This window comes from Clarias gariepinus, chromosome 16 (genome assembly GCF_024256425.1).
Source record: "Clarias gariepinus isolate MV-2021 ecotype Netherlands chromosome 16, CGAR_prim_01v2, whole genome shotgun sequence".
NCBI classification, from domain to species: domain Eukaryota; kingdom Metazoa; phylum Chordata; class Actinopteri; order Siluriformes; family Clariidae; genus Clarias; species Clarias gariepinus.
In genome coordinates, this window is record NC_071115.1 from 13,321,364 (window position 1) to 13,346,220 (window position 24,857).

The following is a 24,857-nucleotide window of genomic DNA, read 5'->3' on the forward strand; positions in this document are numbered from 1 at the left end:
AAAAATTATATGAGCTCTTCAAGCATTTAAAATTTTCTAGTTTTCTTTTCTAACTTCTGCTCGTCCAAAATTAACTGGGGAGTTTAAGGTAGTTATTGCTCTAGGGATGAGTGATTGGAGCGATTTTATCTGCCGTAATAATTCAGGCTTAGTGAAACTTAGCACTGTCGTTGAAATATTTTCCCTCTTTCACCAGTGCTGATGAGGTGCCTCTGAAGATCCTTGCCCACAACAACTTTGTAGGGCGTCTGATCGGCAAAGAGGGCCGCAATTTGAAGAAAGTAGAACAAGACACTGACACCAAGATTACCATTTCACCGTAAGTCAATCAGTAAACACGCATCCTCTTATCACCCGATCACGTAACTGGCTTTAAATGTTTCACAGGGTCTAAGTGGTGTTCTTTCTATGCAGACTGCAGGATCTGACCCTGTATAACCCTGAGAGAACCATCACGGTGAAAGGTGCCATTGAGGCCTGCTGCCTGGCCGAGCAGGAAATCATGAAGAAAGTGAGAGAGGCCTATGATAACGACATTGCTGCCATGAACGTAAGTGTTGATTTATTTGACAGATTTATATGTAAAATACCTTGGCACTCTGCTCATGTCTTATTTCTGTTCACCTTCAGCAACAGACACACCTCATCCCCGGACTGAACCTTGGAGCACTTGGCCTTTTCCCTCCATCCTCCTCCATGCCTCCTCCTCCCCCTGGAAACCCTGGGGTTTGTCCCCCATATGGATCCTTTGGGGTGAGTTCTAACTTGCATAAGTATAAATGTACAGGTGAAACTATATTCAGGGAACATATAGAAGAAAAATAAATGTTTTTGCGTTGGTTGTGCTTTCCTGGTTTATGGACCTTCATTTATACAAATTCTCGTTTCTGATTGGTCAAAATGCGTTGATTAATTTTTTTTTCTATTAGCTCTGTCTGCAAAGCAATTCTTATATGAGGTGGTTGTTGTTGTTAGTCTTTCGGCTGTTCCCAATGAGTGGTCGCCACAGCGGACCAACTGATCCGCACAACAACTTGGTACAGGGTTTAAGCCGGATGCCCTTCCTGACACAACCCTCCCATTTTATCCGGGCTTGGGACCGGCACTGTATCCAGTAGCTGGGGTTTGGGCATTGGTTGGGAATCAAACCCGGGCCTTCCGCATGGTAGGCGTGAAACCTACCACTGAGCCACCAATGCACTAAAGCAATTCTTATATGAGAATGCTCCAGATAACCTAAGCCTAAAATGAAAAGAAATTGAAGCATGTGGCTCTTTTAACAAATAAAAATGTATGATTTTTGATATGGTGACGCATTCTGTGGGAAGATGTTTAACATTTATGGAAACGACCTCCCTTCCTGTAACAGCACATTCCCATTGTGTTTTATGGCATACTTATTGCCTTGCCTAATAATACACTTTATGTCCATAGGCTCCTGAGCAGGAAACGGTGCATGTATACATCCCAGCCCAAGCAGTGGGAGCCATCATCGGCAAGAAGGGCCAGCACATTAAGCAACTGAGCCGCTTTGCTGGAGCCTCCATTAAGGTGAGGAGCTGCTAACACATCAAGACGCGCACAAAGCCATTAGGAAAATAAATTACGGATGCTAGCTACTCATTTTTTATTTAATTTTTTTTTTCAAATCTGTTTTCAGATTGCACCAGCAGAGACACCTGATTCAAAAATGCGCATGGTCATTGTTACTGGTCCACCTGAGGCCCAGTTTAAGGTACTAAAATTGTATAACTGCCCCAAAACTTTTACCTTTTTGAATATCATCGTCTTTTTAGTTTACAAGTAAACAAACAATAATGATGCAGGATCTTTACATGCCTTCTTTAGGATCAAGTTAAAGAAGGATCTTGCCTACTTTAACTTGGGTATCTTTATATCGTGAGGTGCATGCACCAGAGTTTATCTAGCGTTCTATTTCTCAATACTTAAAGCATTTTTCTGCTGTGCCCAAGGCTCAGGGAAGAATATACGGTAAGCTGAAGGAGGAGAACTTCTTTGGACCGAAGGAAGAAGTGAAGCTGGAAACGCACATCAAAGTAGCAGCGGCTGCTGCTGGAAGAGTTATTGGGAAGGGTGGAAAGACGGTGAGGGTTTTTTTTTTTTTTAATAGCATACAAGTGTCAGTTTTATTCTATTACTGTAAATCTTAGTTTTATCATCTAGTTGTGGTTACAAGATACTGATACTTTAAACTCTACTTCTGTAGGTGAACGAGCTTCAGAACCTAACTGCAGCTGAGGTGGTTGTTCCTAGAGAGCAGACTCCTGATGAGCAGGACCAGGTTATTGTCAAAATCATCGGCCACTTTTATGCAAGTCAGGTACGTTTAACACGGGAACACTTTTTCTTTGTTCAATTTTTGATCTTTTCACTGTTTTTTTTATGGCTAATAATTATACCTAATGTATGGCTACATTCACACCGCTGGCAAAATTGCCCCACACCCAATTTACTGAACAAATCCAATATTTCATTAGATTGTTCTTGGATCATCATGTAAGACACTAATTCCATCAGATAAAAAAAGCTTTATGATGGGATGAAGCTAAACATTTAAAATAACCTGTGTATTCATTTGCATTGATTAATTCCTCAGCAAAATAGCCCCGGAGCCACCAAAAGCTTCTTCTTATTTGCCACCTGTCTGTATTTACTTTACATATTATATACATTCATCTTTTGTACATTAAGATATTAGTCAGTTTATCAGGTTTATTAAGAATATAGGAGCATTTTTAAGGTATACTGGAATTGGTGGAAAGTGACCTCCACTGCATCACCAGTAACCAGATAAATTTTGAGTTTCAGATCATTCTCATGCTGGGATTCCTTTTCTCCAAGAATAAATTAAACGAATAATTCATTTTGGGTTCTTTGACATCAACACAGGGTCAATAGTATAGATTTACAAAAATGCAACACCTAGAAAAATACGGCACACCTGATAGTTGGTTAAAGTTTTCACATGTTATCTTTTATTCCTTTTGGAAGTCAGAAACTAGCTTATCGTAGAATGCTGGTTAAATATTAGACCTCTTTTCATCAGAGAATTGATAGAGTTGAATTGGTTTCCTGGTAGTGAACAACGTTCACTTTTGTTGGTACAGTTGTTCTTGTGGTACACCATGCCTTACCTTTACTCCAGACATACCTGTGGTCAAAACCTTCCTCCAGGAGGCTTTTTCGTTGTCCATGTGATCTGTTGCAAACTTCAGTCGAGTTTGGGGACTTTTTCCCAGTCCATGGTAATGTAAAGCTCACTTAGGTGTAGATATCGTTACTGGTGTTTCTTTAAGGTGATGGCAGACCATCCAAATAATTTTTTCTATAAGCTAAGGGCCACAGTTTGTGTTTTCTTCCAGAAAATGGCAACCAGGAGCTACACCACCCAATAACTTTTAAACTGATCTAAACTGGTAGTTTAAACTGGTCTTGAAATTTGCAGTTGTTCTAAAATGGCTTCAAAAGATGTTCCTGATCTACCAACCTTTTTCTCAGCTCTGCACCAAAGTTCTTGGGCTTAGACCATTTGTACTATGTGTTGGTCAGTCCTGTCAAATGAACCCGTTTTATGTTAGCAAAGAGAAGCTACAAGCTGTAGCTTAAAAGACATTTTGGGACTTTCAGCACTACTGAATTGCAAACGTGGGTGTGTGTATGTTTTTAAATCCATGTGTATAATGTTGATCCTGAGTTGATTTTATAAACCCCTAAAAACAACTTGTGTTCTAAATTCTTGGGTTTTTACAAAATATAAATAGAAAATATATATGTTGTGCAATCATTCTGCCTCAAAAAAACAACAGTTCAACTAAATGCTACCTGCAACTCTGTGAACTCTGAATTAAAATTTGATTTGTGATACTCATTAAACTGAAGAAAAAAAATAAAATATATATATATATATATATATATATATATACATACATACATATATATATATATATATATATATATACATATATATATATATATATATATATATATATATAAAAATATGATTTGAGTTTGTCATTGCAAATCTAAGTTGTCGGGCATCAATCAACCTTATCAATTGATTATATTTGCCATAGATTTTAATACTTTGGATTGCACAGATTAGGGCTGCTGGTGTTCAAACATTGAAATTGGTTGAAATGCATTATCAATAGAGCAATATTGTGCTTTTGCATGATGCACATTGTCACATGATTGCATTGTGATATGTCCTGTTTGCACTCTTAGCTGCTACTGAACAGTTTGTGCTCGTAGAAGAATTTATTTCTGTCCATTAGTGATCTAATACATTTTTATCCCTGTGCTCTATAAGTAATCAAATCCAGCAATAATACTTTGGGGAAAGCACAGTCCATATTTTGGTCAAAATGGCAAAATTGTGCACATAGTACATTGAAGGTTTAGCTAATAAATGTACAGCCTGTAAATGGACTTGGGCTAGATGCATCTAATAAATTGTGCTTAATTCTTAAATCTGTATGGCTGTGTGTGTGTGTATATATATATATATATATATATGTGTGTGTGTGTGTGTGTGTGTGTGTGTGTGTGTGTATATATTTATTTATTTATTTATTTATTTATTTATTAATGGACTTACTATAAATTTACCAATGTCTTCTCATTTTAGCTGGCCCAGAGGAAGATCAGAGACATTTTGACACAAGTGAAGCAGCAACAGAAAGGAGGTGGCATGGGAGGCCCTCCAGCATCTCACCCACAGAACCAGTCAGAGCTTGGGCCCCACCAGGGAATGACCCAAGAGCCTAGGAGGAAGTAACAGGCTCCGGGCCTAAACTGGACGGACAGATGGAGGAGAAACAGCGGACTGACTGAGAGAGAGCGACACATAGACCCAGCGGTAGACAGGGAGAAATTAGCATTTAACAAAGAGGGGAATAAAAAGGAAATAAAAATGCCTGAGAGAGTACAAAAGTTTAGAGAAAAGAAACTAGAACTTTGAGTGATTTAAAAATAGGTAAAAAAGAAAAAAAGAAGAAAAAAAAAAGAAAAGGGAGAGAGAACTAGGAAACAGAGACCAGATGCCAGGTCGACTGACTGGGGATGGCTGGGATTCCTTGTGGCAGCTTATGAAATAATCATGGCTATGTGGTCTTGAGAGTCCTGAGAGAAGCTCTTGTATTACGCTTGGGGCACCCCTGCCATCACCAGTCACTCAAGTATTTTAAGGGTGTTTTTTTAAGAAGAGCTATATGTATAGAAATGTTTATTCAGAGGTATTATAATGAAATGCAGTGAGGCAGAGGCGGGGAGAGGGGAGTGGAGAACCCATCACATCGAGTCATCAAGGTGGCTCATCCCTTGCCTACAAGAAATTACGGGAGGGGCCATAGCTGTTAACACTGCTCTTTAAGTCCCTGGCAGTAAACTGTTGGGGGTAGGGACAAATAAAGAAGAAGAAAAATGAGGTTGTAAATATAATCTTCATGAATTTGTATTGAAGCACTGTTGAAGCACAGTGAGGGTACAGTCAGTGGGCGGGCCGAGGCTGACCCTGCAGTTCTATTGCAGAGGCTCAGCTCCAAAATGTAAACTTCACCTCCAGCCCTGAACTACGCCCGCAATGCTTGCCGGTGCGTGGCCCACGCCCAAATGGCATATTTTATATATATTATATATATATGATATGTGAGTTAACCTGGCCCCTCAGAGAGCAGAGAAAACGGCAGTGGAAAGGGAATGCGGCACTGGGATCAGACCATCTTTCATAGATATTTTGAGATATTTAAAATTAGCTTTCAGTATCTGGGTTTTGCTGATGGATGTTTTTAACCAAGATTTAACTGAAAGCCACTGGGAGAGAGAGCACTGTGCTGCTAGGTTCTGATTGGGGAAAAAAAGACATGCAATAGGATTAACGTATCATCCAAATAATAGAAATTCGATTGAACGTCACATTTGTTGACAAATTCAGCCTTTGATTTAAGATGAGACATGAAAGATGCAGCCTCCCATTGTCCAGCACTCCGCCTTGCCTTTAGGTCAGAGGTCAACAGCAGGTGATGTTAAAATGGCTTCTGCACTCTCACTCTCTCCCCCACTCCTTTCGAAGTATGCTGATGAGGAGGCCAGAAATCTGGCTTTCTTCACTCATCATCTTCGAACAGATTAGATAGGAAAAAAATAGAAACCTACCTCAGGGTATTGTTACCTCAGTATTCCTAACGGCTTTTTTTTTTTTCTTTTCCTTTTTTTGGCTTGCTGGTGTTTTATATAAAAGCTGATAGTCCTGAATATTTTATTTTTTTAAGGAAAAATATTTTTAGTTATTGTTGGATATTTTCCCCCCTGGTTTTCGCGTGTATGTGAGCGTGTATGAATGGCACCCCACACCTTTCCAACTTTAATTTCAAAAGAATCCAAATAAGCAAGAGGCATGAATGTTTTGCTATTTTGCTGAATCTGTACTGGCAGAGTTTTCACAACTGTCTTTGGACCTCTAACCAACTGAATTTGACGTCTCGGGCGTTCTGTGTAGTGATGCGACAGTCATGGTGGTTTATCTCCTGACTTAAATGAGCATGAAAAGCTTAAAGGTATTTGACATACTAACTTACTTTTATTAATAACTGACAGTGGCTCTGACTGAAGGATGCATTGCACATCTATCTGACTCCATTATGTTGGTTTCTCCAGCAGTGTTGCCATGAACGTTATGCACTGAAGGCCCGGAGTCTGCCTCGGGTGCAAGTTTTGTGCCATGACTATATGTTGAGAAGCAGCCCAGTAGCTCTCTGTACTATATTGAGTTTAGGTTCAGCATAATACTTACTCATCATCCTTTACGTGCGTGTGATGGAATGCATGATTTTTATTTTTTTTTAAGAAAAAAGAATGAAAAAGAAAAGGAAAACAGTTAAAGTGTATAGTTTTTTTTGTTAATGAAAAGTGGTTTGAGTGTTCAAAAAGACAGAAAAAACATCCTATCCTATCCTCTCAGTTAATCATTTTTAACTGATTGAGAATACTTTGGAAAATGGGAGCGAAAAATGAGGAAAAGCAGTCAATTCACGAGAGCAACAGATTTAACCTGTATATAAATCGCTAAAAAAAAACAAAAAGCAACTGACAACTTTTGTATTTTTAGAATAAAAAAAAAGACACATGGACAAAGCTGGGCAATATGTAGCGATTTAAATGTGAAAGACAGATACTGCCAGAATCCTTTTTCGATGAGTGCACATTCCACCTGGCTAGATGGCGCTTTTTTTTGTGTGTGCTCGTCTTCACTCACAGGTTAAAATCTTTGCGCTTTTTTTTACGCTTCCCTTTTTCTTAGAAGAACAGCAGCGTTCAGGTTGCACTGATGTGGAAAATATTCTCCTCTTCGGGTGGGAAGGAAGTCTTTGTCTCCTTAGCCTGTAGGTTTCTGTCAGAACTTAAGACACACACACCACTTTAGATTTGTTCAGACTGCAGCCTTTTGTTTAACAGCAAGCTTTATTTGGACATGACATCTGGTTGTGTACTGTTTCATCAGTTTTAGGCAAAACAAAAAAAAAATAAATAAAAAAAGAAACATAACTGAAAAATCTCTAGGATCTTTAAAAACTGGGGAAATATGGAGATAAGCTGTTCAATTTTACATTGGAATGTAAGGTGTAAAAGAGTTGAGAGGAAGATGGGCCGACTTTTTTTTTTTTTTTTTTAAACAAAGGTAGACATTTATGAAAGCTTACTTAAACAGAGTTTAGGCTTTTTGTTCTCACAGATTTAGTGAATATTAATTCTAGGTTATTTGAAATGAGTAGTCATGCAGTGTTGCCGAATGTATGATGAATACTACACTCATCTCCCTCCTCTCCTTTCACTTGTTTTGTCCTCCATCTATTTTTCCCTTCAACCCTGTATATGATTTCGTAATTTTATTTTTCTTTGATTCACATTATTTGCTACATATAAATACCTTTTTTTTTTTTCCTTCGGTTTGGTATAGACCTTCACCCTCTCTCACGCTGGCCTTGTTTGTGTCTGTTTTCTCAGTTCTGTTCAGTCGTTTGGCCCTTGTTTTTAATTTTGTTTTTTCCCCCCCAAGAAAAATTTGTATTGACTTCAATTGGATCAGTTATTTTCTCTCTCTCTCTCTCTCTCTCTCTCTCTCTCTCTCTCTCTCTCTCGATCAGGTTTTTTTTTTTTTTTTTTTTAGAAAAGCACAGAGATATCTTATACTGCTATTAGAGCATTTAAAATACTAACCAGTTACTCATAATGCAGTTAACGCCTGTGCCAAACAGATTTTTATTTACTCCGTTAAGATCCGATCTAGGTTGTTCAAGCAGTTTTAGGTGTAGTGTGAAGACTAATAACTTCCACTTCAGCACTCGCTCTGTTTAAGAAAGAAAAAAATATATATGAAATGCCACCCAACCTGTATACTACAAGTTTCAGGAAAACAACTGCATGTTTTTGTGATTCTTATGCAATTCCTTTACAAGGACTGTTAACACTCTGGAGATCATAGAATTATGAAAGGATAAAAAGTCTATCCATTTCAGTGCACAGATATACACATAGGCAACAGATCTAACCTCATACTAGTCAGGTGTAGCAGACTGATAGATGCACACCACAGGAATTTCATCCTGCTAGTTTCTGGCCTTCGCTCAAAGAAACCATTTGGGTGCTAATGACGAATTAAACCTCACATAACTAGGAAACGCTACCTCAAGACTTAGCCATAAGATTGTTTTATCAACCTGACAAGAGCGAAAGTGCATGTTACTTTTTCACTTTAATTTCTTTAATTTATTATTCTTTTTTCTTTCTTTCTTTTGCTTCTCATATTTTTTTTTTCAGTCAGTCTTTATTTTAGAGTTGAGGCCGTGAAAGAGGGAAGGGAGGTGAGGATTAGGTGAGCAGAGATGATCTGGGTGTTAAATGTTGGGAAGACTTGGTTTGTAGACAAGCAGTGAAGTATCAGGAACATGGAGAACCCTCTAGTTTAACCTACCCATTGTGTCACTACTCAGTCAATTTTTGAGAGCACGTGAAAATGTGAAGCGCTGCCTTCACTCATGACATGTAAATACTCACTAACCCTTAAACACATTACTCTACTTCCTGATTCTGCTTAGTTTCAAACTCCCATTAAGCTAGTACTCCATACAAACAGTCACAGAGTTCACTTCGTTGCATTGGTAAAGTTACCTGGATGACTGTAATGGTGTTACTTTTGTATTGACTGATGATGGATGCGACCCAGATCAGCATGAAGGGAAATTGGAGTCCCTCTCATCCTCAGCTTTCCACCCCACAGTCCTTCCTTTTTATTTTATCTTTTCAATCAAGGAGCATGATGCCTATATTCAAGTAACTTTTTTTTGTTGATCTACCTCTTAGAGAACACATGATAATAAATAGGATAAATGTAAATGGAGAAAAGGACACAAAAAAGTAAAAAAAAACAAAAAAAAAACTTTTTTTTTTTGAAAAAAGTCTCAATGGAAAAATAAGTAATAAAATAATTATGTAAACAACTGGGTAGAAGCATCTCCATATAAAGTAGTGGATAGTGTATTAATAAAAAAAGAATACCTTTTCTTCCAAAGATGATTTTGTTTTCACCATTGTTTAGACCATTATTCAAGATTGATTGTTAAATAGAAATAAACAGAATGGGGAAGGGAAAGTAAAAAGGATAATATCAATTTCATTATTCAATTTCTTTTTTTTTTTCATTCCTCATTAGATTGACTTACGTTCTTAAGTTTGCAATTCTTCATCTTTTATTTGAATAATTTTTCTGATTGCTTTTGGAATGACATAGGATTGTATCTCATTTTGGATGCATTAGAATTCTCTCTCTCTCTCTCGCTCTCTCTGAACTGCAACATAGTACTCGTTCAGACAATGCAGAGCAGCATGATACTGAAATCATTTCTTTCTTTCTTTTTTTTAATCTTTATTGATGCAACAGGCAAGTAAAGGCCTATTTAGCTGACTAGGGCACAATTTAGGAGGAGGAGAGGAAGAAGAGTGATGTATCACATCTCGCCCCAACCCACAGCCCCCTCTTATAGCAGGTGCCATGGACACTATCTGGATTTTCACCTTTCTGCCTGACGATTTTCTTTCATTTCTCATCCACATTTGTTCTGAACTTCTTGTAAACAATACAGAGCATAGATATGAATGTGTTATTAAAAGATGAGAAAACTGGTAAATGTGTGTCTGTTTTTTCTGTTTGTGTGAGGTCATTTAAATAAAACATTTTAAGTACTGTGATTTAATCATTCAAATGAAAATTTGAATTAATAAACTTGTTAAATCATTTAGCCTATTATTTAGTAATAACTGAAATGTTTTTACCTATATTGAAACGTTGCAAAAGTGTTGATTTAAGAGCCATGGTGATTTCTTTTAAATAATAAATGCAAACCTATTATTATATTTGTAAAATCCTAAACAGGTTGGAGCACTTTCTGACATGGAAATATTAAAGCTTCTTCTGGATGAACAGCTGAAGAAGCCCTAAATGTTTTTTCAATATGTTTATATTGAAGATGATTTAGCAAAAGTGTATTTATTAACAAGTTAATTAATAAATGTATTTATCTATTAGCAGATTATAATTACCATGATTTGAAGATTACAGATTTGAAACAACTCTTGGGTTAATGAGCATACAGAAAAGTTATACTTATTTTCTAAAATTCCAACACCTGTAGGAGCACAAACTGGAAAATTGAAACTCTTTTTGTGAAAACATTTATTTTCAGAGATGAGCATTACAGGTGGAGAGGTTTTAAACTAGCATTTAAGAGGTGGAAAAGCACAACTTTTACACAGGTAGAGTAAAATTGAAGTTCTTAAAATTAATATTATGGTGATGCAAATAAAACAACTTTTCACATCAATTTGCAAATGGATAAACAAAATTGTATTAAGTTTTGATTATTTCCTCGGGGATGAAGATGCATGACACAAATGACCAAATTAAATACACAGCAGTTAACATTTGCCTGAAGTAAAGATTTAACGATTTAAAATGTCCAATATTTTCTGTAAAGCGGTGAAAATCTACGTTCTGTTTATTAAACTGAGCTTTTTATTATTAATAATTTTTATTATTATATATATTTTTTTCAATTAAATAAAACAGCGAAATGGTAACAAGGCTTTCAGCAACATTACATTCGTTATGGTTTTGTTTGAAATGTGAAATTTAGTCGGGAACCGAGACCGTTTTATTGGTTATCACTTTCAAACTCAGCAAGTTAAAGCTATTTGTATGTTTTTAATAAATGTTTAATGAATAAAATTGAAGCGCCAGTGTAACGTTTAAATTGCATCATTTTCTCATCGACAGAAATCTGTTCAAAGAAATGAAACTATTTAATTTATCTACAATAGTTGTTATTTCTATTAAATGGAGTTTTAAAGCAGTCTAATTGATTACAGGTTTGTTTTTTATTGTGCATATTAATTTTTATATTGGGGCACTAAAAATTAAGAAATAAAAACTTGGTTTTAATTAAATTATACCAACGGGTCGGCATTAATGTTGGGGCATAAGAGTCGGCTTTTTTGCGATATTTAATAGAACCCTATATAGTATAACAGTATGTTTGTACAATTCTGTTCCTTTTACGCAATTGTATCAATTTATCCGTTGAATCTGAAATATGGTCTATTTAAATGGGTTTCTCTCCTTTTTCTTTCTTTGCAATTATTCTGTAGCTCAAAGGAATTAGAAAACCAAAGTGAAATAAGATATTTCTATGGAATAAAGATAGAAATAAGAATAGAGATCTAAATAAACATTCATGCGAGTATAACATGCGATGTCATTTATTTCTGCACAAGTTGGGTTACACGTACTGTAGTGACCGACGGTAGAAACACTTCATATTTTTCCAGCATGTGGAAGTAAGAGGTAAAATTGTTTCATCTTTAATCTGAGAGAAACGAACACTTTCTATGCACAGAGCTACAGAAAGAGGAAGTAATGTATTTTTAACGATGCAGCCAAAATGTCCGTGGAAGAAATAAATGAAACGCGCCATCAGCTAACTGAAGTTGTAACACTGTAGATGTACAGGTCTCTTAATAAATGAATAGGTTTAAAATCTGTCATTAATGTTTCTTGCAGGATGCACATTTTATCTAGAACACACCTTAAAATGTGTGACGATTAGTGTTTTTTTTTTTTTTGTAAAAAGAAAAATAATAATAAAATAAAAATCGACATTTTAATACAGTGCAACGTTTTTGGCGGTTTTAAAAGATAAAAATAAAAATAAAAATAAAAACATTTTAATGGCTCCAGGTACATCCATCCATCCGTCTCTCTGTCTGTCTGTCCTTCCATCAATAAAACTTTGTCTATTTATAATGAAAAGGATGCTAAAGTGTCTGTAACTCTTGAATGGACCAAGCAACATTTATTTACTTGTCTGTTTGTATTTGTTTTTGTTTATATCCACGTATAACTACACACATTCATATACAGTACCACGAAAAGTATTTTTTGTTGCCTTTTTTAAACATTTGTCACACTTAAATGATTCAGATAATCTAACTTATTTTATTATTACACAAAGATAACCAGAGTCTTTGTCTTTCGGCTGTTCCCTTTCAGGGGTCGCCACAGCGAATCATCTGCCTCCATCTAACCCTATCCTCTGCATCCTCTTCTCTCACACCAACTAACTTCATGTCCTCTCTCACTGCATCCATAAATCTCCTCTTTGGTCTTCCTCTAGACCTCCTGTCTGGCAGTTCCAACCTCAGCATCCTTCTACCAATATATTCACCATCTCTCCTCTGAACATGTCCAAACCACCTCAATCTGGCCTCTCTGACTTTATCTCCAAAACATCTAACGTGGGTTGTTCCTCTGATAAACTCATTCTTAATCCTATCCATCCTTGTCACTCCCAAGGAGAACCTCAACATCTTCAGCTCTGCTACCTCTAACTCTGCCTCCTGTCTTTTCTTCAGTGCCACTGTCTCTAAGCCGTAGAGCATTGCTGGTCTCACCACTGTCCTGTACACCTTTCCTTTCATTCTCGCTGATACTCTTTTATTGCACAACACACCTGACACTTTTCACAAAGATAACCAGAGTAAATACAAAAATAGATTTTGAATGATAATTTCATTCATTAAGGGGAAAAAAGCTGTCTAAAACTATACCTGGCCCTGTGTAAAAAGTTAATTGCCCTCTAAAGCTAATAACTGGTTGTGCCACTCTTGATAGTTACGACTGCAATCAAGTATACTGGCAATGACTCTTACAAAGACTTTTATTTCTTCAGGCCTGTGTGTGTTTTTGCATATTTGTCACACCTAAATGATCAAGAGAAACAAAGTAATTGACATGTATCAGTCTGGAAAGGGTTACCTTTGAAACGCCAACAAATCACTGTGAGTTAATGGCTCTCAACATGGTTTGTTCACAGCAGATCACAGCTTTGTGTTGCTTTTTTCTTTTCCTTTTTTTATTTTTTAGCATACTACAATTTCTCAGACAGGTTCTATTTAAGTCACTTCTTGATTCAACAGGTCTGGCAGTAAGCATTTAGGTGTGACAAATATGCAAAAGTTTGCATTTTTTGTAAATACCCATTCCTAAAATCATGATGAAATCATTTAACACAAAATTAAGAAACTTTAGTTTTTTTATTAACTATTTACTATGGAAGTATATTGGCCTGAAACTAATTTTAATTATATTGGCCTATGTAAAATAAAAATAAAAACCATCCAATCGCTGTTGCCTTGGGTTCAACTCTCACCTCGAGTCTGTGTGTATGGAGTTTAAAATTTTTAGTTTTGTGTGTGTGCGTGCCAGGGAATGGATTAGTCGTGCCTTATGTCTCCTGGAATAGGCTCCAGGCCCCCTACCATCCTGTATACAGGAAAGCAATATAGACAATGAGTGAGTGAGTGAATTTATAGGCTATTGAGAAATTCATGTGAAAAAAAAATTAAAAGGTGTTGCTTACCGAAGTCAAATATTTTAGTTTAATAAATTAAATGGTAAACCAACTATTCAGCAGTGATGACATTTCAAAATGTGTTTTTCAAATTAAAATGATCATGATGCTGATATGCTTCCTTAACAATCTAATTGGAGTTTGAAAACTTTACAATGCAATGCGCTCCACGCCACGAGGGGCGATAGTAAGCATAGTAGCTGGTTTTGTTAAGGATTCCTTAATGTGTAAGGGAAGCAGAAAAGGAAGCCGAAGAAGTGAGGGGACTTGTGGCCAATAGAAATCGCGCGGGTAAGATTCAAAACAAAAATGGTGACAGAACGAGCAATTGCGTACGTATATTATGGGGAAACACTTTGTTGTAAAAATACAGTTTAAACATAATATATGCATTGTAATTATAGTAGCCTTTTAGCGGTAACGTTAGGCTCTAGTCGCTTTATTGTAGACTAAATAGCTTGAACGTTTTTATATTTGGTATGTAGGTAACGGTAGGCTCTAGTCACCTCGCTAGTGTTATGTCAGGCATACGTTTATGTAGTTGTAGAAATGATGTTATGGGATTATAGGATCAAATTAATATTTGTCATGTCTTAATGTAGGCTACTAGAACGAGCTGACTCTTTTCTTCTAAAGCCATGCGACTCGACAGAGACTCAGGACGCTGGAGGGGCAAAAGTTATGGCCTCTTATTTAATGGTAAGCACTGGTTTCCAATCCTGACCCTGGAGTAGACCCTGTTCTGTCACCAGGGATTGCTGCTAAATAACTGTTTAGCTAAACCAATTGTGTTTGAGTAAGGAAAATACTCAAATATTTAGAACTGTGGATACTCCATGATCAGAGTCTGAATTTTCTGCTTTAGGTGAATATAGTGAGTCATGATTGAACCAAATCATATGTTTGCTTTGTTTAATAACAACACCCCCCCCCACCACACACACACACACACACTTTGCAATATTTATTCATCTGTTGAATATGCCCCTTGTTTGTTTTTGACTAGGACTGCAGACGTAAACAGAAGATCATGTGCAAGCAGTATGGTGCAGTGGATGAGATGATTAGGTTTCTTGCAGGTCTGGAGTCGGCAGAACAGTTCCTGAATGAACCTTGTCCGTCTGTACCAAGTGAGAGGGATTTTTCATCATTATTTTATATATACTGTGTTTACATGGTGTCCCACAAAATTTGACATAATTCCATAACCAATTCTCACTCAAATAACCTCGTTTTTTAACGAGATATGTAAAAACATAGGTTTTTTTTTTTTTCTTTTCTTTTTTGTTGAATGTTTTACAATGACAATGGGCTGTTGAGATGGCCACCACGATCGCCTGACTTGACACCTTGTGATTTGTTTTAAATTTTTATGTAGCTATGTTAAAGGACAAGTCTTTATCTCCTCTCTTCCTACAAGCCTAGAAGAACTCAGAGAATCATTGAGGAGCTGGAGAATGTTATGCAAGATATGCTATAGTGTGTTTGGTAGAAGCTGGACTACCTACTTGATGTGTGTCATATCACAGGCAGTGCTCATATTGAACATTTGTGAAATGGGTTATAAAATCTATATCCATTTAAATATATTCTTGGAATTTTGAGAAGGAAAGCTTTTATTTTTCAACACGAAGCCTATTAATTTCGTTTGCCTAGGACATGTAGTTACTCAGATTTTCATACTGTATTTCAAAAGGTGTCAATTTTTTTGCGACACCCTGTCTATGTATACTGTGCTTTCTTACAACGTGTACTAGAATGAGAGATGGTTTCTTTTCGTCTATGTACAGACACTGAGGCGAACTGGAAGGCTTTAAAGGCAGAATATCTTGAGCAAGTCCAAGAAGTGAATGGGCTGATAGAAAAACTGGTGGAGCAGATGGAGGAGCTGGTCAAAAAACAGCAAACACTGGAGGCCCTGCTAGTAGCGCTCGAAAAGAAAGTATGTTGGTCCTTTTTTTTTTTTTTTTTTAATCCTCCTAAGAACTTCTCTTTAACTCTTTACCTAGTTTTTGAATAAAGTCAAGTGGTAGAGAAATATAATACAGTACTTGGTTCATTTTTTTTCTCAAATCATCTGTAATTCTACTCCAGACCGATACAAATCTTTTCTGTTGCATGAGATGGTGTATTAAAAAAAACTTCCCTATTAATAATAATCATTAACTATATATTATCTATTTCAGAAACAGGAGTTCGAAGAACATGAGAAAGTGGCACTGAAGTCGAAGCAGAGAGTTATGGTAAGCTTTCATTAAGTAGTTTTATTTCAAAAGAACATGGGCCCTGGGTTTAAAACCGAGGGAGAAAATCCATGATTACATAGTCAGAGGACCAAAAAAAAAGCCCTGAAGCGCGATCAGCACTGTGTCTGGGTTGCCTAGATGGAGCAGAATAAATAATCAGATTTTAAACACAGAGTCAGGCTATCCTAAAGAAAAAACATTTAGGATCAGGGTGTTACAATGGGTAAATAATAGTGTAAATATACAGAAGTCAAAAAGAGAATGAGAACATTATTCTTAACAATATGAATTCTTTAGCTTCTGAATTACAGATGATAATCATCTGTTTTATTTTAAGTGTGGGAATTACAAGGGTGAGTCAAAAATGATCTTTTAAAAATGAAATTGTGTTTTAGAAATGCATCATTTTTTGACATAACCTCCTTGCTTTTTAATACGTTTTGTCCATCTGTTAACAAGCTAACGCATTCCCTCATTAGAAAATGTTTTAGGCTAAGCCGTGAGCCACAAAAACCCCACTGTCTTCACTTCATTAAAGTGGATCTTCATCAGCTGCTTTCAGGGGACCAAACAGGTGAAAGTCGGATGAAGCAAGATCAGTACTATAGGGAGGATTCTTCACCTTAAAATGAAATGTTAAGGTGAAGAATCTCGAGTCTCGACAGTGGACAGATGTGTGCATTATGAAGCAAGATCACAAGGCCCTTGAATAGCAGTCCTCTGCATTTAATCTGAAGTTTAGACTTCAGCTCCTCTATAAGCGTCTCACTGTAACGAGCATTGTTGATTGTTGAATCTTTTTTTTTTCCGATAGTGTTCCAAAACTGGGCTTCGAGAATCCCAGAAAACTGTAAAAATAAATTTTTCAGCTTTTTCTTTGTAGTCAATTGAGGATGTTTCCGTTCCATACTCGGCTGTTTACTCTCGGGCTCGTAGTGATGTGTCCATGTCTGATCACCAGTAATGGTTCTCTTTAAGAAACTAAACTTTGACTTACCTTAGAGTATTGGCCCAAATTTTGTTTGCAGACCACAAAAAAAAAAAAAAATCACTGCGTGCTGCTCTTGTAAATCACATGTGGGCGTCCCTTTTTGGTTGATTGCAACGCCCAATAACAGATTAACCGTTGTAACACGTTCTCACAACAGTGAGTGGGAAGACAGTAGCCTTGAACGGAAAGCACTGAAGACGGTGCAGTCAGAAGAAGAGTGCAGATAATTTTTAACTTGCACTTGTTTATTGTTATCCTGTCATGATTTAATTAAAATAAATAACTCGTGGTAGCTGGATGGTGACAGGAAGTGTGAGTGATTCAAGGCGTTTGCTTGAACCCTATGTAGATTCTGATGTTAGGAATACAGCTGTGAATTATATAGAGTCTGTGCACAACTCGAAATTTTAAACAATTCTTCTGCAGCTAGCAGTATTTCTACCCAATTGTGACGCTTCAAAATCTTACTTCCCATTAAACTAAATTTTTTTTCTTTTTTTTTTTCAAAATCTTATTCCACTCTATCTACAATATCAAATTTTTTCCCCTGACCATTAGAAACAGATGAATCTGCAGATAGACGATTCCCTGCAGAGAACCCAGGATGCCTTGCATGCTTGTGACAGGCAGCTTTCTGAACTCAAAAGGAAAGCAGACGAACGCCTTGCCCAGGTAGCCAATTGGACAGCTTTAAGAGACAGGTGAGCAGCAACTTTGAACATCTGTAATTTTTTTAATGTTTGAGAAATATTGTGTATTAAATAATTGCACACTGATAGAATGTCTTAAGCTGTTTACAAATCTGTCTCATATAGCGACTTGATACATGGTTTTGGGTATGAGCAACATGTATGTAGAAAAAACTGTTTGCTGATCGTGCCACTTAATTCTCATGCCACTGCATGCCAGAATGAAAGAATTTTTTGTTTGCAATGATTTTGTGTGTATACATGCCTGCTGATAGATATGCATCATCCAATAGAAATGGTGAGTAGTTTCAAAGATCACTTTAGATATTATTATTATTATTACTATTAGAAGGTGGTTTATTATGAGAAAAAGAGGCTGCAAAAAAATAGTCATGGATACAAGCTGGTTTTCAAGGTCGTTCATAAGCGTAGTCTTGTCTAGTCCAGTCATTATTAAATCATGTCGAGAGGAAGACAGTCTTGAGTTGCTGCAGGAAGTACTAGCACTCCACATACTAAACTACCCTGTACAAAATGTACACGTCACATTATTTACCCACCGATCTTTTTGCCCATTAATTTTATGAGGTGGGTGCCGTTGGACCTGAATTAAACCAGCACTTATGAGCAACCCAAATGAAACTGAACTAGAAATAGCTGAGATCCTGGCTGCACTCTTTTCAACCCAGAGATTCTTTCAGCACATAACCTGGTTTGGGCATCCCACATCAACTTGGCTGTAACTGTATCTAATTTCAGATTGCAATCCACATTGGAAACCACTCAGGCTTATATGCAGTCCAGGTTGTTGTCCGTGAGCCTTTCTGAGCTGTGTCTAGAGCTTCTGCCTCGCTCCACCCAGGAGTCCCTGGAGCCTTTGCATCTCTCTATAACCATGACCACAGACGACCACTTCCGTCTGCAGGTGAAAATGGTTATTTTATATATATAAATATTTTATATATAATATAATATAATTATAGTTGTTTTTATTCATTTTTGGACCTGGGATTTATTTGTGTTGATTTTGTGACAGAGTACGAGAGAAAGTATTTGTGTTTAAGGTATGTGTTGCCTGCTCCAGGTTTTTCAGGGCACTGCAGGTCTCTTAGAGCAGTCAGTTGAAGGCCATGTAAAAGAGATGAGTGCTGCATTGGTGGAAGTGATGAAGTGCTACATTAGCCAAGGAAAGATGCTTGCTGAAATCCAGGCTCTGCATTCAAGGTACTAAAAAAAAAGCTCAACTTAATTGTTTGTACTAAGGGAAGTTGGACACATCAGGGAAGCTGTCAATATTTTTGAAGCTGTAAAACAGTAATTAAAAATATTTTATTGGAAATGTGAAAAATTAAATATAAATATCACTGCACGTTGTAAATTTGATTTTAAAAATACTCATTATAATGGCTCATTATAGCCTCAGTCTTAACAGTCTAAACAGAGGTTTCCCTCATGTTCCAAGAGTTCTTGCAATCCCCATTTGGTCCATGTGTCTCCTTTAAGCAAATTTTTTAACAAAGAAAAGCAATGTTTCTCAGGTTTGCAATTGACTGGTGTCCAGCAAAGCGCCTGCTGATTTTCCTCAAGTCTGCCACCACAGTGTGCCACCTGGAACTGGAGGACGGCTACCCGTCAAATGGCCGTGCCAAACTGCTTGCTGTGCGCAAAGATGGCAACCTTCTCAATCTCTCTGCCCTGCAGGTAAAAATGACAGAAAAGATGCAGTGCAGTATTATTATAGCAATGCAGGATGTCTTCTATTTCATAAAGTTAAAATGATTAAACGTACAGTTTAGAAAAATAAGAAGTAAATTCTGTTAAATTTCCATATGTCCATAAATATTTGGACATTAGCAAAGTTATTGTTTCATTCAGTTTATCACTGTATATCAACTCCAGATTGAATAGGAGTAAAATATAATTAAAAAAATTTAATTATTAAAAAAAAAAAATCTAATTCTCTCATTAATTTTAATGTGACTTCCGTTCTCGGTAATTTGATGTGTTACTGTATACCACGTGTGTGTGTGTGCGGGCGCGCATATACACCTGTCTGTGGAAATAGTTATCTTGAATTTATTGAAGATGTGACTGCTGATTAGACGCAGCAGAAAGAATTCTGGTTATATTATTGGGCTAAACTTTCTGCTCAGATTCAGCAAAATGCTTCAGAACTCAATAGACCATGCTTTGCAGTGGGGATAAATTTATTTTAAAAACAACTTCTTAAAACAATAATGTGTAATGTTTTGAGGTCAGGTCAGGGGTTGCTCAGTGGGTAAGTTGTTGGACTACTAATCAGATGGTCCCTAGTCCAAACCCCAGCACCACCAAGGCACCTTGAGCCCTTAACCCTTAATTGCTTATATGTGTATTGACAAAAATGTAAGTTGCCTTGGATAAGCGTGTCCGCCAAATAATATAAACGTAAATGTAATGTTCTGCAAAGACCAAGTCTGTCACCTGGCTTGCATCGAGTTGAGCATTTATTTCACGTGCTAAAGGCGAAATGCTCACATGACCATGCAAAGTCTTGGAATATCAATACAGACATTTTAAAATAAAAATTTGTGCAGTGTTTTAATCTTCTTTATTTCAGAAGATCTGAGACATGTGTGCAATGGTTTTTAAATTATGCCAGACACCAGTGAAATTTTCAAGCAAGCAATCTGTGGCAGTTTTGTAGTTTGCACTGCAGCCCGATGTAAGGAAGTGTGCTGCATTAGGACTAAAGGATAAAATATGGGGATATACTGTTATGAAAACTTTTCCTAAACGGCACATTATACCAGAATGTATTTTTATAGAGTTTTTATTTAAACCAAGTAGACTTTGTGAGCACTCTGGTGTAATGTTTTTAAAGCATTTGATTTAAGGATTTTATTCTCTTTATTTGATAATACATAATTTATCATTTGTACGTGTAGGTTTTTTTTTTTTGTTTGTTTGTTTGTCCCCCAGACCCCCCGCCCATGGAACTACAGTTGCAAATAAACCCCAACCTAAGATCTGTTGTACTTCATGAAATGGAGGCATTTGTGTTCGTTTGAATTTTATGCTGTTCGGCTCATAAATAAATAAAAATAATTAATTTTAAAATAATTTTATATATAATCTTGATTTTAAATTCAAACAATCTTATTTTTAAATTGCACTAGAAGTTAAACATTTTTAAATAAAATATATAAATAATTGTTAAAAAAAAAAAAAAAAAGTAGTTACGTTTATCTTGGCCGTACAGCCTGTGAATGAATAATTAATGAGGTGTTTGGAATTAATTTTTTTTTTTTTTTGACTCTTTCATTTGGGGAGGAGATGTTGATTGGGTCACCAAAATGAATCTGAAACCTTAAGCAGGGTTATAGTATAAACACTGTGCAGAAGACAGCGTTATTTGTGTATAAATGTTACACATTTGTGTAAATGTATGCAAACTCACTACTTTTTTTTGTTTGTTTTTTTTTTTGCTCGTCTTTTTAGCCCCCTGTGATGAATCCTACTCTGACAGGTTGGCTGGAGTTTCTCTCCTCATATCCAGACTTCTGATCACTGCTGGCAGCATCACACGTGTCTGGTGCAATAGGGTCCCAACATGAATCCATACGTGGAAAAAACTGTTTGTGAAACTGAGCAAATAAATAGCCTGTTTTTAGTATGTATTTACATAAAGCAATACTGTACATCAACCAGCACAGACTTGCATTATGTAAAAATTGTTTGTCTTGTTCTGTGGATCCTATTTTATGTTCTTTATATATAAATGTATGCCTGTTCTGCTAAATATTTGTAAGTTTTTTTTTTTTCTGTAATAAATTACACTGTAAAAGACTGATAGTATTGATAGTAAATACAGAGAATTTATCCAGTGTATCCAATTATCTGTCTACATACACTCATCAGCCACATAAATGAGAGCACCTGGACCGCTGCTTATTTATGTAATTATTCAGTCAACTAATCATGTGGCAGCATAAAACTTGATACTGATGTCAGTCAACAGCATTAAATGATGTCCAGAACAGGTAAAAAAAAAAAAAAAAAATTGTTCCATTAACTTTGACCATGCCTTAGTTGTTGGTTGGCTGGTTTTAGCATTTTAGAAACTGTTAATGAGTTGAGATTTTCACCCACTGTGGTCTCTATGGTTTACACAGAATGGTGTGTAACATTGTAATACATTGTTGGTAAAAAAAATCTATGTTGCATCAAAAACACCTCTTCACAGCAGAAAAGTGTATTATTATATTCAACATGTAACCTGTAGGGCAGAAGATTTCACAACAGTAAAAGGCTATCAGGATCTATTTCTGTCAGCCATTTACAGAAATCTGAAATTTTGTGCTTTTTAAAATTGGTTATTGGAAGATACCAGGTAAGACGCATCCATGAATATGAATTAAGGCCTAATTTGACCATATTTTGGTGAATTGGTACAATATCAGTGAAGCTGAAAGGTTGTTTCTGATATTTATGCCCAATGATTATAAATATTGATTCATCGCATATCCTGTACAGCCCCCCCCCCCCCTTTTTTTTTTGGAGCCTATCCCAGGAGACTTTGGGACAAGGTGTGGTACGCCCTGGAAGGGGGCCAATCCATTGCAAGGCGCACACCCACACACACTATGGGCAATTTGGGAATTCCAATTAGACTAATCTGCATGTCTTTGGCCAGTGGGAGGAAACCCACCAAGAACATGCACACACAGACCTGAGATGGGAATTGAACCCTGACCCTGGAGATGCAAGGGCACAGTGCTAACCACTACGCCTAATTGTTAGCATTTATTATTTATTTTATGTGAGCCCAAATGTGAACCCCCCCTTTCCTCTTCTCAGACAAGGATAGTTGATTCAGGTCTATATATTTAACATTTAAATAAACAATAATTCATTGATTTTTATTTAGCTTTCGCTTCATTAATGTCAAATAGAGTGTAACTTTACTTACTGTTTAATGTATTTTGATGTGGAACAATACCACATTATTGTCTATAAACCTCCACTAGGAGGCAGCAAAGATCAAAATATGCTTACCCCCTCTTTTTTTTTTTTTTTAAACAAAGGCTTCATGAATGGCTCAGTAGGTTCAATCTTTTTAGATTCCCCCTTAAGTGGTTTTTGGAGATGTCTCTAAATTAACACCCTCTGTTGTAGGGTGGGTTTTACTGTATGCGGTGTTTTTCAATAATGTAGTATTGTTAAATGTAAACTTTTTAGAACAATTTTGTTGTATTAAACTTGAGAATAAATCATCCTCAAGTCCAGTTATTTGCCCTTCATTCATCCACTGATAACTTGATTTATTTCCTAGAAAGCCCCCCCCACCCCTCCCTTCAATCATCCCCATTCCCCAGTTAATGAGTGACTCTATTACACTCGTACAGTCTTTGCTCATGGGTTATTGGCTAATAGAGATGTGAGGCCCAACCTGGCACTGATCAATAGGAAGAGGATGTGAAAAGGTGGTTATGAGGGCAGATTGACCCACTTTTGTATTGCATGTGTGAAGGAGGAAAGGCTCTTCACTCACTCAGTCACTTTTGGTAAGCCTTTCAACAGGTTTTAAAGTAAAGCTCATAGTGAAGTGGAGCTTAGCTTGCCTTGATCAATTCTACTGGACAAGCCAAATTATGTCAGATGGGTAAACCATTCTCAGAGATAGTGCGTCTGTATCTATGATGAGTAATCTCTTCAGCCAATCATGTGACAGCAACACAGAAATAAGTGCAGGTCAGAAGCTGATTATCGAGAGCTTGAGTATTTCAGAAACTGCTGATCTCCAGAAAATCTCACACACTGAGGTTTACATGGTGTTTTAATGGTGTGAAAACAAATTTCACTGAGTGAAGATACTACACAAGGATAAGAGCACAAAGCTTCTAGGCCATAAATTTTACTGCATACAGTCACTCACTCAGTTTGCAGGTTAGATGTGGATATGGAGCCTATCCTAGGAATAAGTTAGCCAAAATGTACACCAAGGTTCGCCTGTTTAGTTAAACCACCAGCTCCCATATCAGTAAGCTCCTCTAGCATTTTCCTTGAGAATATTATGTCAGCAATAGTCTAAAATAGCTGGAAACCTACACTCTGCACCTCAGCTCACTGCACAGGTTTGCACAGGCTCTGGCCCTGGAGTACCTCTAGTAGTAGTAGTAATAACGCAGTAAATTCAAGATGTGTGAGGCTTGTCCTTGATATTTACTAGAGTCACGAGTCTGTCATTCTATTACTTATCCAAGAAAAAGTTTTCACGAACATTTTATTGGCTGCCTTTAGTTTTGATTATGGTGCACAGTGTGGGAATGAAATAGATAACCTGATCATTCAGTACAATCAGGTCATCATCTGACTTTATTTCATTGCCTCATAATATTGCTGAGCCTAGACCTGACCAACTGAAGCGACCCCTGATCAAAATACTGCCTCCAGAGGCTTACACCATGGCCACTATGCTTGATGGCTACATCGCTTTACTTGCTCCCCTTCTCCTCCTGACATACCTTACACTCTGGTGTAGAGTCGATCCGGACTCATTAAACCACATGACCTGTTTACTTTGCTCCATAGTCCAATTTTTATGATCCCGACCAAATCTAAGTGTATTTATTTCCTGATTAAGCTCTAACAAGTGGTTTTCTTATGGCCACACAGCTGTTTAATCTCATCACATTGTGCGTGTGTAAACGCTCTCTTTTTTAAATGGTTCTTTACGAGGCATTTAAATGATCTTTGTTCATTAATTTTTTTCTGACTACATTTTTTCCAGGAAGTTTCAACAGTCTTCACAGGTTTTAATAATGTGTTGAAGAGTTCTTAACACAATACCAGTGATTTTAAATTTCATAAGCCAAAAAAAGATTTTTTTTAAATGCAGCACGTATCCAAAATATTTATTTTTTTATACTGCATTATTTTTAATATATATATTTTTTTTACTAAATAAAAA

At 36.6% G+C, this 24,857-nt stretch overlaps 2 protein-coding genes across 2 annotated transcripts in view; both read left to right on the forward strand.

Annotated features, from left to right (window-relative positions):
* The window catches only part of igf2bp1 (insulin-like growth factor 2 mRNA binding protein 1), a 35,131-nt gene extending 29,253 nt beyond the window's left edge, over positions 1-5,878 (forward strand). The window contains exons 9-16 of the mRNA XM_053514755.1: positions 197-319; positions 415-550; positions 631-753; positions 1,435-1,551; positions 1,661-1,735; positions 1,974-2,105; positions 2,228-2,341; positions 4,649-5,878. Of these exons, the coding sequence (XP_053370730.1) occupies positions 197-319; positions 415-550; positions 631-753; positions 1,435-1,551; positions 1,661-1,735; positions 1,974-2,105; positions 2,228-2,341; positions 4,649-4,798 (970 nt within the window). The 3' untranslated portion in view covers positions 4,799-5,878. The remainder of the gene's footprint in view (positions 1-196; positions 320-414; positions 551-630; positions 754-1,434; positions 1,552-1,660; positions 1,736-1,973; positions 2,106-2,227; positions 2,342-4,648) is intronic.
* An 8,385-nt stretch (positions 5,879-14,263) lies between these two features.
* On the forward strand, positions 14,264-22,038 carry si:dkey-225f5.4 (ZW10 interactor). Its single transcript, XM_053515087.1, has 10 exons — positions 14,264-14,311; positions 14,582-14,678; positions 14,986-15,109; positions 15,770-15,921; positions 16,166-16,222; positions 17,775-17,917; positions 18,665-18,830; positions 18,990-19,129; positions 19,444-19,606; positions 21,386-22,038. The coding sequence occupies exons 1-10, from the start codon at positions 14,289-14,291 to the stop codon at positions 21,449-21,451; spliced, it is 1,131 nt and encodes a 376-aa protein (XP_053371062.1). The 5' UTR covers positions 14,264-14,288; the 3' UTR covers positions 21,452-22,038.
* The last annotated feature ends 2,819 nt before the right edge of the window (positions 22,039-24,857 follow it).